General features: G+C 56.9%; 1 protein-coding gene across 2 annotated transcripts in view; it reads right to left on the bottom strand.

The window, feature by feature from the left end:
• The window catches only part of SYNE3 (spectrin repeat containing nuclear envelope family member 3), a 75303-nt gene that overhangs the window by 12210 nt on the left and 49682 nt on the right, over positions 1 to 13411 (bottom strand). For both annotated transcript variants that reach the window (XM_053927809.1, XM_053927807.1), the window contains exons 10-17: positions 13107 to 13250; positions 12172 to 12306; positions 8935 to 9096; positions 8612 to 8784; positions 8064 to 8199; positions 6520 to 6681; positions 4851 to 5000; positions 3831 to 3869 (exon numbers count right to left, since the gene is read on the bottom strand). In XM_053927809.1, the coding sequence (XP_053783784.1) occupies positions 3831 to 3869; positions 4851 to 5000; positions 6520 to 6681; positions 8064 to 8199; positions 8612 to 8784; positions 8935 to 9096; positions 12172 to 12306; positions 13107 to 13250 (1101 nt within the window). The remainder of the gene's footprint in view (positions 1 to 3830; positions 3870 to 4850; positions 5001 to 6519; positions 6682 to 8063; positions 8200 to 8611; positions 8785 to 8934; positions 9097 to 12171; positions 12307 to 13106; positions 13251 to 13411) is intronic.

The following is a 13411-nucleotide window of genomic DNA, read 5'->3' on the forward strand; positions in this document are numbered from 1 at the left end:
GAGCTGTAACCACTCAAAAAACAAAGAATATTAATTGTTTTAAAGGCTACTGAGGCAGCTTAAAAATTTTGTGTATGGACTGAGGATTAAGCAATGGTATTTCTTAAACACTGAATCTTATCAACGCTGATTCTGAAAACTGAAAAAGCAAGAAACAAAAAAGCAGAGACAGAGGCACCCATGGTCGGTCACGGCTAAGGAGGGCAGCCGGCGGAACTAGAAGAAATGGGCAGGGATGTACAACCTGCAGCCCTTGAAGGAGCCAAGGACCAGCCCCACCTCACAGAAAAGGGAAGCGAGGAAAGTCAAGGCCGACCTTGGCACTGGGCGAGGGGCAGGAAACCAAACTCTCCCTGAAAACTGAAACCACAGGCAGGGGCTCCCGGAGGTGGGCCGTCTGAACTTACCCAGCCAGTGTGGTCCAAAGGAAAACAAAACAAAACATAACCCACAAGCGGAGATGTTGTTGTACAGAAATCTCCGGTGGATGGCGTCCTGGGGGGTATGGGGAGAAGCCAGTCCACATCCTCACTGGAAGAACTCGATTGAAATAAGACCCCCCAATCCCAGAGATGTGGAGATGTGAAAAATTAGGAGCCTTAAACCCCATCGTATAAATTAGGGTCAAGTAAATAAAATGCCAGCCTCAGGCTGCCAAGCACCTGAACCTGCACTCGAACCTGCACCCAGAGGCCACAGCACCCAACGCGCCCCACGCCTGTGGTCTGGCACACTGGCCCCGCGCCAGCTCACCTGGGCCGGCGGAGACACTGGCCCGCCTGTCCCCAGCTAACGGTCCGCCTCCGGCAGGCGGGCTCCGCTCACCGGGCCAGGGCAGGAATTCAGTTGACTCCGGGCCCAACTGCAACACGCAAAGCAATTTCACTGCGTGTGTCTGAGCGCTGCAGGCAAACAGCTCGCGGCACCGAGCCGGCAATGTGTAGGCAGCTGCAAATTTAATAAATCTTAATTACTCTGTTTATACAAACAAGGGGGCTGCAGCCCTTGACGGAGCTGGAGCCTTCAGTGACTTGGTGCACGGAAGAGAAGCGTGCAAAGCCAACGGCTCATAAATAATCAGCTTCGGGGCAGGTTCCCCCTGCCCCTTCAAATAAAAATAATATATGAAATGTTTTTAAGTTGGCAAGATGACAACCTCTGAAGACGGTGCCTATTTCCTACCTGTCGGGCCTGCATGTGTGTGTGCATATGTGCATGTGTGTGCACACACATGCACACACGTGTGCACACCCCTACACACGCATGCATGCACCCCAACCAGGAAAACGAACACCAGAGCCACGCCAAAGGGAGGGTCCCCCAGCAGAGTGTCACTGATCCCGTTGTTCTTAGACACAGGAGTAGGGGTGGCGTCTGCAGAAGTCTCCAGGGTCCATATTTTCGTGGCAATTAAGGACCTACTATGTGCCGGCTGTTACAAGAAACTCGCCTACCATGAGCTCGGCAGACCCTCCTGTATTCATCAGGAAGCTGTGGCTAGGTGACCTGCCAACGACCACACATGCTGAGGGCGGGTCCCAGATTCCAATACAGAGCACATAGCAGCGGTTCCCAAGGCCAGCGCTTGGCCCCACCTGGGAACTTGCTGCACATGCAGGTTCTTGGGCCACCCCAGACCTACTGAATCCAGAACTCTGGGGGAAGGACACAAAATCTGTGCTGAGACCAGCTGTCCCGTAAATGAGCCCAAGATGGCTTCTACAGAGTGGCCTTCGGGTGCTTACTTCTTCCTAGTGTGCTGAGTCCTGTTAGCTCCAGCACCAGATGCAAATATTCACACATCTGATTGTTTGAAACACAGCCCAAATAAGCAGATGTTCGGGCCATTTAGAGCCTGCCTGCTTCGCATACCCCATGAAATGGTGCCCAACATCTGTCGGCCACGGGTAAGAGAAGACCCCCACGCCGCTGTTGCTACCCTGGGAAGCTTCCTGACCTGGAGCCTCAGCCCTGTGCTCTGCAAGACCAGCTGGATGTGGGAGTCTTCTACCCACCCCACACCCCACCCAGCCAGCCCTCTCCACCTCCCACCTCCAACCCCCGCCAACCAGCACACACAGGCTACCAGCACAGGGCTTTGCTTTCGTGTTCACTGAGAGATCTCAAGTGCCTAAAACAGTGCTTGGGACAAAGACAGCATGCAGCAAATATTTGTGAAATGAATGAATGAATGAATGAACGAATGCATGAGGAGACAACAGATAAACACAGGGCTGTGAACACTCCACATTAACCTGATTGCAGACTGCTGGGAGCTTGAAGGCTGGGGTCAGCCAGCCAAGGGTCCACTACTCAGAAATACTGAGTGAGCACTTACCATATGCTAAGTACCAGGGGACCTGGATGTGGCTCCCCATGGACTCTGGCCTGGGAGCTATATGGGTGAGGGCCCCCAGCCAGGGAGGGGCTTCAAGTGTGAGAGCTAGAGGTGGCCCTGGGTCCCCCATGTCCCACCAGCTGGACGGTGTGGGCCAACCCAATCCTTCCCGATGCCACTCCCTGTTTCACGAAGAGTTTCTTTGTTACTTTAAATTGGGGAGGAGGCGGGGGGAGGGCCTTGGAATCTCTAAAGAACTTCTATAGGCGGCAATTTGCATGATCTTTAAAACTAGATCATGAAGTAAATAAGGTCCACATTAACAGTTCATCTCACAGATGGGAAAAGTGAGCCCCAAGAGGCAAAGCAACTTGCTCCAGACAGCAAAGCTGATTGGCATGGGGCCCAGAGCACAGCCTTGGCTTCACAACCACCTCGCCCCGTCCAGGGGACATACTCTCTCCCAAACATGTGAGGCGCGACCACCACCTGGGGACCAAGAAGAAGCCCTGTGTGCAAAGCATCTGGAAATGGACTCCACGGTGAGAGAGACCTCGAGGAACCTGGCCACTCTGGAGCAGAGCAGGCTGGAGGTATATCTCTCATGGGCAAAGCTTGGCAGGAAAACAAGTGTGTTCCCTTGGAAAAGGGGGCCCTGGGGACATGAATTTACACTGGGCTTTTCCAGAAGTGGGGAGACCTGCCAGCCAGGCCTCAGGGGTGCTTTCTCCAAGGCATATGCGAGAGGCTTTGGGGTCAGAGGCCCCAGACCACTCCAGAGCTTTTGCTGACCAAGTCTTTCCAACCTGTCACTTCCTGGTTTCCTCATGCTTAAAACAGAGGTGATCGTGCCCGTGCGTGTCGCTGGGACGGTTACATGAAACGCCCTAGCCGCCACGACGGGCACAGTTCGTGGCCCACGGTGGATGGCCAGTATTCAGCATCCAGGGTAACAACACTTATTACTCATCAGTGCTGTTATTGTTACTGCTTTGGCCTGTAAGCCCCTCGGGAGTGGCTCAGAGCAGGTCTCGGGGGTGCAAGCGGTAACACCCGGCAGAACGGGAAAGGCATCCTGCCCCTCCCGCACCTGTCCCCCACTGATCCCTGATACCTGTCTACCACTCAGGTGGCCACACTGTCTAGTCTGGAACGGTCCAGGTTTCCTGGGACAGCGCTGGTTCACACCTGTTGTTACGGCATGGCCGTTAGGAGCACCCTTGTGCACGCCTCACCGGGTCCTGATTCCGGGTGGAAAAGTCTAGGAGCCCCTCTGTCATGTGCCTGTCACAGCTCAGTATACTCTGCACACCCCTGGGCCTTCCTGGGGCCCAGTGCAGTGCAGCCCAGGGCCGATCCTACATAAATATTCCTCAGACTTCATGGAACCTTCCAGAAAGCCCAGGAGTCCCACCACCCCCATGTCACAGGCCCACCAGCACTCCAGACACCCTGCCCTTCAGCCGTGGAGAGCAGATGGCAGACTCCATACCTTCTGGAATCCTGTTGGCGGCCCCGGAGAACTCTGTGTCTGTTATTTTAGGGAAGGAGAGGAAAAGGGGGAAAAAATAGTTAAGTGAGTGAAACTTAAATCCCAACAGAGCCTGTAATGGAATATTCATTTTGTCAGGGGAGCGTTTCTTTAAAACTTCTGGTCATCTGGACAGGCTGAACCAGCAGGTGATTCGATTTAATGAGCTTTTTAACGCACTTCAGGCCCAGGTGGGACTCTGTCTGGGAAAGCCTGGGCCAAGGCCTGCGGGCACGGCCGCCAGGCTGGGGCTGGGCTGACACCTAGTGGCCGAACCAGGCATTGCGGGGCCAGCACAGGGAGCTGCAGAGCTCGCCGTGCCCCCTGCTCAGGCGGACCCCCCCAGCCTCAGTTTGCTCATCGCTTCTCAGGGTATAAGAAGAGTACCTCCTTTATAGGGTTTCTATGAGGACATAGCACTTAATAAAGGCTCTTATTAGCTAATACTGTTTCGTGTGAGGGGACACTGGGGCCCAAAGGGGGAAGGTGTTTGGTCCAAGTCTCAGCTGGTAGACAAGGAGGGGGGCAAGACCCCAGGCTCTGTCTCCCCCACCTCCAGCAGCGGGGTGCACGTTCGTGCTGGCTCTGCCACTGCCCGGCTGGGGGACTCGGGTGAGTTTAACTTCTCGGAACCCCAGGGCCCCTCTGGGGACCAGAGGCACAGTAGCTCAGGCAGAGGGCTGCTGTGAGGACGGAGCAGGGTGACGCCCATAAAGGTTGAAGCTTAGAGGCAGCGAACAGCTCCTGAGATGTTAACAGTGACAGTCACTGCTGCTGTTACTGGAGCCCCAGCCTTGCAGGGTGGCAGAATGGGTGAGGGACATCTTGCCAGCCAGCACCCAGGACCCCGCAGTCTCCCTCTTCTCTCTGAGTGGCCCCCTCAGTCTGGCCTGTGGAGGTACAGGGCAGAGTGGATGTGAGCCCACCCGGGTTTCCCAGGTGAGCTGGGACTCAGCTGTCGTCCCACCCCCAGGGCCCTACCAGCAGCTGGCTGCTGTCCTTGAGCTTGGACTTGTACAGCATCCACCGGTAGCGTAGATCCTCCAGCTCCTCCGAGGTCCCCCTCGCCGGCCCGAGGCGAAGCAGGTTCTCGAAGAGATGCTGACCTTCCGGTACCCGAGCCTCCAGTTCCTGTGGGGCAAAGGCAATGTCCCGTGCACCTTCCAGAGGGCCCAGAAGGCCCCACCTGGCAGTAGGGAGGAGCTAATCAAGTTTCACTGCAGAGGAGCTGACGGCCGCTATTAAGTCAGAATCCCATCTGTGCAAACCCAAGCCAAGGCCAAGCCCTTGCTCTCTGCAATGTGAGAGAAGGGACCCTAGGACCTCCATGGCCACGTCCAACTCTGACAATCTAGAACCAGGTCCTCCAGAGGGCTTGACATAGAGGTGCCATTATAGAAGCTACCACTGTCGAACATCTTCCTGTTGGTACAGTCAAGCCTGGCAGAGTTGGGGCTGGGATTTTTCTATTGAAATATATTATAGCATTGTGTCCCCCAGGGGGGCACCTTTTATCCTCAGGGTTCCTGAGATGTGGTGTGACACGGGGCTTGGAGCATCCCCTACATCCAGGGGCCTGGGTTCCCATTCTGGCTTTGGGTCCCGCTCTGCCCCATCCAACTAGCTGTGTGACAAGGGCACGTTGCTTAGCTTCCCAGAGGCCCCCAGAATGTGAGCTCTACGAGGGCCAGAGGGTTCACCCGGGGAACCGCAACCATCTCTGAGAGGACTGGCATTGGCTGGCGGTGGCAGGAGGCGGGAGGAGTGGCTGAGTGGGAGGTAGGAGGTAGGAGGAAGGCAGGAGGGACGTCCTGGTCGTGGTCAACCAGGTAACTGGACCACGCCTCTCAATGAGGATAAAATATTAGAAACAATAAAAGGCATTACAGATGCAGAACTATGTACTGAAAAAGAAAACAGAAAAAGAAACCTGAGGCTTGACTACAAAAAAATAAAATAGCAGGGAGTAAAGAGTTCACAAGAGAGAGAGGCACATCGGGCCAAAAGCAGGGTGAGGATGAAGCCCAGAGAAGCAGCCCAGGGTGCGGGTCCGCTCCGCCAACAGGACATTGGCCGGTCTGGAAGAAATCGTGGTGAAGCAGAGCCGCTTTTGGCAGCCCCTCAGGGCCCTGGACTCAAAGGTCAAAGTCTGGGCCCCACGGAGGCGGAGACTGAAAGCCCTTCCCTCCTTGTCTGAGACTCCCCAGTCTCCATGATTAAGGTCAAAAGTGGTAAGTAGTAGTGAGACGGGGCAGAGACCAAAACTATTCAGGAGGTGGAATCTAGGAGGGCTTGGGGACCAGCTCCAGCGGGGAGTGGAAGAGGAAGATTGGTGGCAGACAGACTGCCCCGCTGAGCTCGCCCCCACGGCCAGGCTTCAGAGCCCTGAGTTAGATAAAGAGCTAATGTTTGAAGCCACAGATGCTGGGGCGGCTAAGGGACATTCACGGTGGTGAGGAGTGGCGCCGTTTCCCAGTCCGGGAGTACGGAAGCAGGCAGAATACATGGACACACGGAGCATGGTTCCCCAAAATATCTGAACCAGCCCAGTTTTAAAACCATTGCTTATTGCTCATGATCCCGAGCTAGGTCTGTGTTCCTTTTCTCGGGAGAACTCTCCAGCGGCAAACGCATGGATGGGGTCACAGACCTGCAGCTTCGTCTCTCTGGTCCTTGCGTCCTTGGCCGTGGCTGTTCTCATTGCGATGGTTCTAACCAGCTTGGTGTTTTCCCCCTGCAGCCACTGGGAGAAGCTCCTCAGGAGCCTGGAGAAACCTTCAGGACCCCCTTCCGCGTCCTGGGGCGGGTCTGCCTGCAGGAATACACCAGAGCGTCAGAGGGGAGAACAGCCTACAGGCCGTGTGTCCCGGGGATCCCGTCTGAGGCAGAGTAGGGGGGAGAGAGGCAGGGGGAGGGGGGGCAAGGAATGTCTCTACTCAATGTGGCCACAGTGTCCAGGGCTCAGGGACATTCCTCATGGTCACCTCCTTGGCCTCCCAGGGCAGCCCCTTCATGCCTGACCAGGATGGTTGTGATCGTGGTCACCCTCCTGCCACTTGTCCCCCTCCATCTCTGTCTAGCTCGCACGTCCCTTCAGCTGAGCTCTCCCTTACACACCGCAGTGGCCCCTCACACTCCTCGATGTGGCCCAAGAGCCTCAGGCTCTGGCTCTGCCTGACTCTGCAGCTCGTCCTCCGAGCCCGAGCTTGCAAACATGCTGTGGGCCCTGGCACTGCCCTCTCTCCTGGGGGCCTTTGCGCATGCTATCTCCTCTGTGTGGAGCGCAGCACTGTCTACTCCTCTCCTTGACCCCCACTCCCACTTCCTTTCTCCCTGGGGGGCTCCCCTGCCCCAGAACTGGGTCGTGGTCAGTCTGCAGCAGGCTCTGCCGGCACACGGCGCCTCTGCCATCACAGACCACGCTTTCTGTAAACCCTCATTTCATTGCCTGTGGGTCCCGTTCCTTTGTCTCTGAAAACGTGCTCCGGGGCCCAGCCGTGGGCCTTGTGCAAATTCAGGCACAAGGGCCCCCGCCCCAGACCTACTGCATCAGAGTCTGCGTTTTAATACATGTCCCACCACGGGGGACTCTGTACTGGGCTCTGGGCCCTCGGCTGGCGGGAAGTACCTCTGTCCTATTCAAGGCTGCGTCCAGCCCCAACCCCATGCTCAGAGCCCGGCTACCCTCCCTACATGCCTTCAGAGGGACAACGGGACAATGAGTGGAGTGACGGGCTGTCTTCGAAGAACAAGAAGTGAATTTCTTTTCAATGTTCTTCCCTTGTAAAGGCAGCCAGGGGACAGGAGAGACAATACAATGTACTCAGGTTAGTTGTTTTTACAAAATGCAACGTATGGCACAAAAAATGCCCATCTTCTGTGATTTCAGTTTGCAATCTGGGGCCAGCAGGAAGCTTCTAACCCCCACCCGCTCCTCTCTGCAGGGCCGTGTTTCTGAGGGGCGAGGGCCTGTCTGTCCAAGGGATGCCTGGGACCTTCCCCAGGCGCCTGGGCCTGGGGTCTCTGAGTCCCTCTGTCTGGTGGCACAAGGAATGCTTGAGACACAGCAGGGCAGGCTCACCGGAGAAAGGCCACGGCCAAGTCCTGGGCTGAGCAGGAGACTCCCCACCACCCTGCCCCTGATCATGGGGCTCAGGACCTGGCCCCTTGGGAAGCCCCACTGGACAGACTCACCTGCCTGTGACGCCTGGAAATGGACATGGGATCCATGGGGGTGATGAGAAACCCGGTCTTTGGGATGTTGTTGGTGAAAACCATTTTCGTCCCTGAGTCTACATCTGTCCTCTGCAGCTGCCGGTTCCTGACGAGGCTGAGAAGACAGATTCAGCCCAGTCAACGTGGGGACGGACGTGATGGGGACTCACAGACAAGTAACAGAATTAGGGCACGTGGAAGCGGGAGGCCACTTCCCTTCCCGGGTCTGTGCCTGTCCTTCAGGTTCATCAGAACGTCCCCAAGGCACATGTTTCTGATTTCCTTCTTGAAACCCACATCCCAGTCCACAAGATGCAGGTGCCCACTGATGTGGGTGCGGCCCATGCCCGAGTGGGCTGGAGGCTACTCCCAAGCCAGGTGTCTCCCTGCTCCTGCTGCCCTGCTATAACGCCAAGTGGGCCCCACTGGCCCACCACAGAGCCCCAGCCCTCGTTCTGGGCACACTGAGCTGTCCCCTGTGGAAGGGCGATGTCCCCAGCAGGCTCAGGGCCGGGAGGCAGCCTCACCTCAGCAGGCTTTCCTCCTGCAGCCGCAGGGCCCGCCACGACTCGTCCAGCTCCTCAAGTTCCTCCTGGACCACAGCTGCCCCTTCCCGAGAGGACTTTTCCATCACGAGCCGGCCATGCACTTTGATCAGGGGCAGCTGGGCCTCCTTCTCTGGGAACTCCGCCAGCAGCAGCTGGAGGACACACACACATCCACACACTCTCACACACCCAGTGAGGTCTTGGCGGGGGTGGGTGGGGTTGGGGGATGGCCTCTGCCCCCCAGGTGGGAGCTTTGGCCTGCTTTCCAGGACACAGCACCTCTGTAGGGGAAGCCACCTTACCTCGACTTCAGCCTCGTGGGACTGGGCATCCCACGGGCCTGTGTCACCCAGGTACGACTCCAGCTTCTGAGTGACCACAGTGACCCACTGCTGCAGCTGCAGCAGCTCGTGGCTGAAGGTGCAGTGCTCCCGCACGCCCCGCTGGCACCGGTCGAGGAGGCCCTGCGGCACAGACCAGGGCCCAGGGCGCCCTGAGTGCTGGTGGCACTGAGATGGGGGCCCCCACCCTGCAGGGCCCCCACACCCGCCCAGGTCCTGGGCTGTGCTGGCCCCCAGGGCTCCCGTTCAGGGGCCCCTGCCCAGCAGGAACAAGAGACGCTGGTCCTCCCTCCTGCACAGTGCAAGGAATTTACCCCGGAAAGACGGATTCTGGTGTAAAGTTCCTCTCAGCCTGTCTTACTTTCCCGCCCCAGGTCTGAGCAATCAGCTCTCTCATCCACCACTGGTGTGGGTGCAAGCTGGTACAACCACTTGTGAAAATAGTACAATAGGTCAATTTCTCCTAAAACCAAGCACAGGCAGCCCTATGACCCAAGGCTTTCAGCCCTGGGTGCCTACCCCACAGTGCGAGCACGTCTCCACCAAAGTCAGGCATGTGGCCTTGCCTGCAAGAGCCCCGGACCGGAAACCACCAAGTGCCCGTCACCAGCAGGATGGATAAACACGCTGAAGCACTGGCACCCAGTGGGATACTGTACGGCAGCGAGAATGAACGACCTACACGACGGTCTAAGGCAGCAGCCTGGGTGGGTTCACAACCGTCTTGAGAGCTAGGAGCCACGACAAGAGGGGCCGTCTGACTCGGCTTGAATAGCTCATACGCTCAGGCAAACCCAGACTATGCTGTTTCGAGTCCAAGGGCAGGGTCACCTTCAGCTATCGGGAGTGGTGGGCGGTGACTGCAGGGACATGAGGGGCTTGCTGGATGGGGGGTGGGGGGTTGGAAGTATTATTCTGTGCCATGGTTTGGGTGCTGGTAACACAGACGTGTTCAGTGTTGAAAATTTATCAAGCTGCACACTTAGACGGCCATTTTTCTGTTTATGATTAGACTTTGGTGAGAAGTTTTTAAGAAACAGTCTTGCTTTTATTCCCCTCCCTTGGGTCAATCATTGCTCAGCTCTCCACTTGTTCTTCTCTGTCTCCATGAAAGGTGGGCTCTGCATCCAACAGAGTAGAAGCTCTTTGTCCGCCTGGTGGCCCAGCCTGGGACGGCCCCTGTCAGCCCACCGCAGTTCAGTCAGACCCCAGGGGCCATCAACCCCTCTCATGCTCGGACCTGCCTTACGTCCTCGGGACTCTCTGCGGGGTCCGCATGGGCCCTGCCTTTCTACACTTGGCGGACACTGGCTGGCACCGCTGAGCGGAGGGCAGGCCCCCCAGGAGCTGGGACAGCACAGGTGTCCTCTGACGAGGCCCCACTTCCCCACAAGCTCTCTGATCCTGTCCCTCCTGTCTCCTGTGCAGCTGTGTCAGACCCAATGCCCTTGATGGCCCCGGCTGCTCAGTGGGGTGCATGCCCCCCATGGGGGCAGGGAGGCCCCCTGGGCTGTGGGGAAAGGCTTATTAGAACTTGTTAGACTTAAAAAGCACTGAGTACCACAATAATAAAGGAGGGGCAATATACTTCTTTAGAGAAGCATTTAAACAATAAAGAGGTATGAGGGAATTGGAAACCACCACTTCGCAGCCCCTAATGATGCTCCGTGAATGTCTCTTCTAATCATTCTAATGGTCAATCTGGGTCGTCGTCGGCTGTAAGCATTAAAATTGAAGTTTGCTGTGTCTCTGGGCTCTGTGGTTGCTGAAGGACAGGGCCAGTGATTCCTATTCCTCTGCTGCCCCTGCCTCGACCTTAATAAATCAGCTGTTCATCAATTAAACTGAATTAAATGAATTCATCTCAACCTCTGACCTCACTCAGACCGAAGAGTCTCTGGGGGTAGAACTGTGTTTTCTGAAATTTCACAGGGGTTTGGACGCTGCGCCGACAGTAGGGTGGGGATGATGCCGGCGGATACGGTGAGAGTGAGGGGCACCCCCGGCCTGCTCTGGGGGACAGCCCACATGCCGCAGGGTTTTCTCACGCCCCACCGATACCCACACAGGAGAGACCCTGTTCAGTGGGGCCGGAGCATAGAATCTCACCCCGGTTCACACACAAACAGAGGTTTTGGCAGTTTTCATGAACAGGCCGGCTTCCCAGGGACGCGGCTGTTCTGTACGCTGATGGAGGGCTGCACTCGGGGCTGTTCACACGGCGGAAAACCCCATCGCTGGAGGCACTTGAGAGCGCCCCCTAGAGAGGGGGCACTGTGACCCCGGCCCTCCGCTCCGGTGTGGCCCCCTGGGAGTGCTTATGTTTGAATAATTATTCAATGCTTTACTTTTTCTTCTCTTTTCTACTGCAGAAAGGGCATCACATGACATTTTAAATGGAATGGGTACTTATATGCCATGAAGTTCAGGACTGCAGAGAGGCTGTTCGGAATATTTGCTGCTAAGCAGGGCGGGCCGGGTCCAGCGGGGTGGGGAGCCCTGCCTTAGATGGAGTTTTCATGAAGGGAGGCAGCCTGAGAGCTGGCTTTGAGCTCCGGGGGCCCTGGTGACAAACGCAGGCCCAGGACTCCATCTGGGTGGGTGTCAGGGTGCTGGCTGGAGCCTGCCTGTCAGCTCGTCCTCAGGGGAATGTTGCAGGACCCTCCATTTCCATTCCCACTGCTCAAAAGGGAGCTGGTCCTCTGGGAACCTCTGAAAGATCCAGGTGGCCAGCAGAGGGCACTGCAGACAAGGCTCTCGGCCAGCTGCTAGGCCGCTCCACCTTTGAGCCCCAGCTTAGGCAGCAGTGTGATGGGCCTGCTGCCCGCAGGGCGGGGCTCCTGTCAGGATCAGAGCACCCTATGCTGTTCTTCGGCTGCTGGCCTGGGGGATTGTATATTTACTTGTTGGCTGCCCACTCGTCCACCCCCACTTGTCCCACTCGTCCTACCCCCTTGTCCTACCCCCCAGACTGCAACCCCGGGAGGGCTATCCTGTTCACGTGGCCCCATCCTTGGGGCCCAGAACACTGCCTGGCACACAGGATGCATGCAATAACTTGCCCGCTGAGTACATGAGGAAGGGAAATGGGAAGAGGGAAGGAGAAAGAAGATTTGGCAGGAATGAAGGGAGGAAAAGGGGAAAGGATCCGTCTAGGAGGGTCAGATCCCAGGGCCTGGGGCGGATCACAGCTCTTACCTCCAGAGACCTCTGCAGGGCCTGGCAGTCAGCGGAAAGCTGGTCCATTTTGTGCTGGTGGCTGGGGTTCCCCTGGATGAAAGGCCTGGCAGCCTCCACCTGCACCCCCAGGTCCAGCCCCTCTTCCTGCAGTCCCTACAGCAGAGGAAGCAATGAGTAGGGCTGCCCTTACTGCCTCTCATCATGGGTGCTGGCCGGGGCCAGGGGGCAGACGCCGAGTAGGGGGCATTGGGAGGTTCCCGGGACGGTGGACACCCAACCAGTGGCGGCACCACGAGGCTGTATGATGGGCCCACTCTCAGGAATGGGGAGAGTTTCTCAAACGAGATGAAAATATGCTGAGACGCCATGAGAACAAACTGGGGGACACACAGCTGGACCCTCACTGGATGACTGTCTCGCGTTAGGAAGAACCCCATCCCAGCTGTAGCCTGGGAACCCCAGATACCCCGCTTGTGATGTCTTCTAAAGCACACTCGCAGTGTAGGGATGAGCTGAGCCCGGGCTGCAAAACATAGCTGTTAAAAACCAGCTGGCCCCTCATCCAGCTGACACCTGTCAGCAAGCTGCCGGTGTCCTACCCACGAGTGCTCTAAACGTTGATTCTTAAAGCCCCAATGGGTTTATCTAACTGAAGGCCTCTGGACTCATTAGGACGCTTAGCAAAGCAACTTTAAAAACAGGAGTAATGATAGACTTTGAACCACAGACGGCTTATCAGTTTTTTAAGCTCGAGAGTCAGCAGCTTGGAGGTGCCAAGGGCCCCGCTGAGGCCAGGAACCATTGGGTTGGTCAGCAGAGATGAAAGATCAGATCTCAGTGAAGGCCCAGGTGTCTGGCCGGGGCCGGCTGCCACTTTGCCGGTTACTGCTAAGGAGGGGCACTGCTTCCAGGACACCTGAGCAGAGGGGACTCGGGCCCCACAGGCCCCTTACCTGCAGCCTTGAAAGCTGGGCCTGTTTCGCAGGAAGGTCCCGCTGAAGCCCGTTCTCGGCTTGGACCCTGACTTGCAGGTCCAAGAGCTTCTCCTGCAGGGGCTCGAAAGCAGCCCTGAAGTCTGTGTGCTGCGCGAGCAAGCTCTGGGGAGACACAGAATGGGCAGCACTCAAAGTAAGAGCTTTCCTCACGACCCAGCTGCTTTCTCCAGCATTCTGCTGGCTTGCTTATGCTCACTCAGGCATCACCGCCTCCAGGAAGCCTTCCCAGAGCTCTTGAGGAAGTTGAACGCCTCTCCTCAGAG

The sequence above is a fragment of the Desmodus rotundus genome, chromosome 7 (genome assembly GCF_022682495.2).
Source record: "Desmodus rotundus isolate HL8 chromosome 7, HLdesRot8A.1, whole genome shotgun sequence".
Lineage (NCBI taxonomy): Eukaryota > Metazoa > Chordata > Mammalia > Chiroptera > Phyllostomidae > Desmodus > Desmodus rotundus.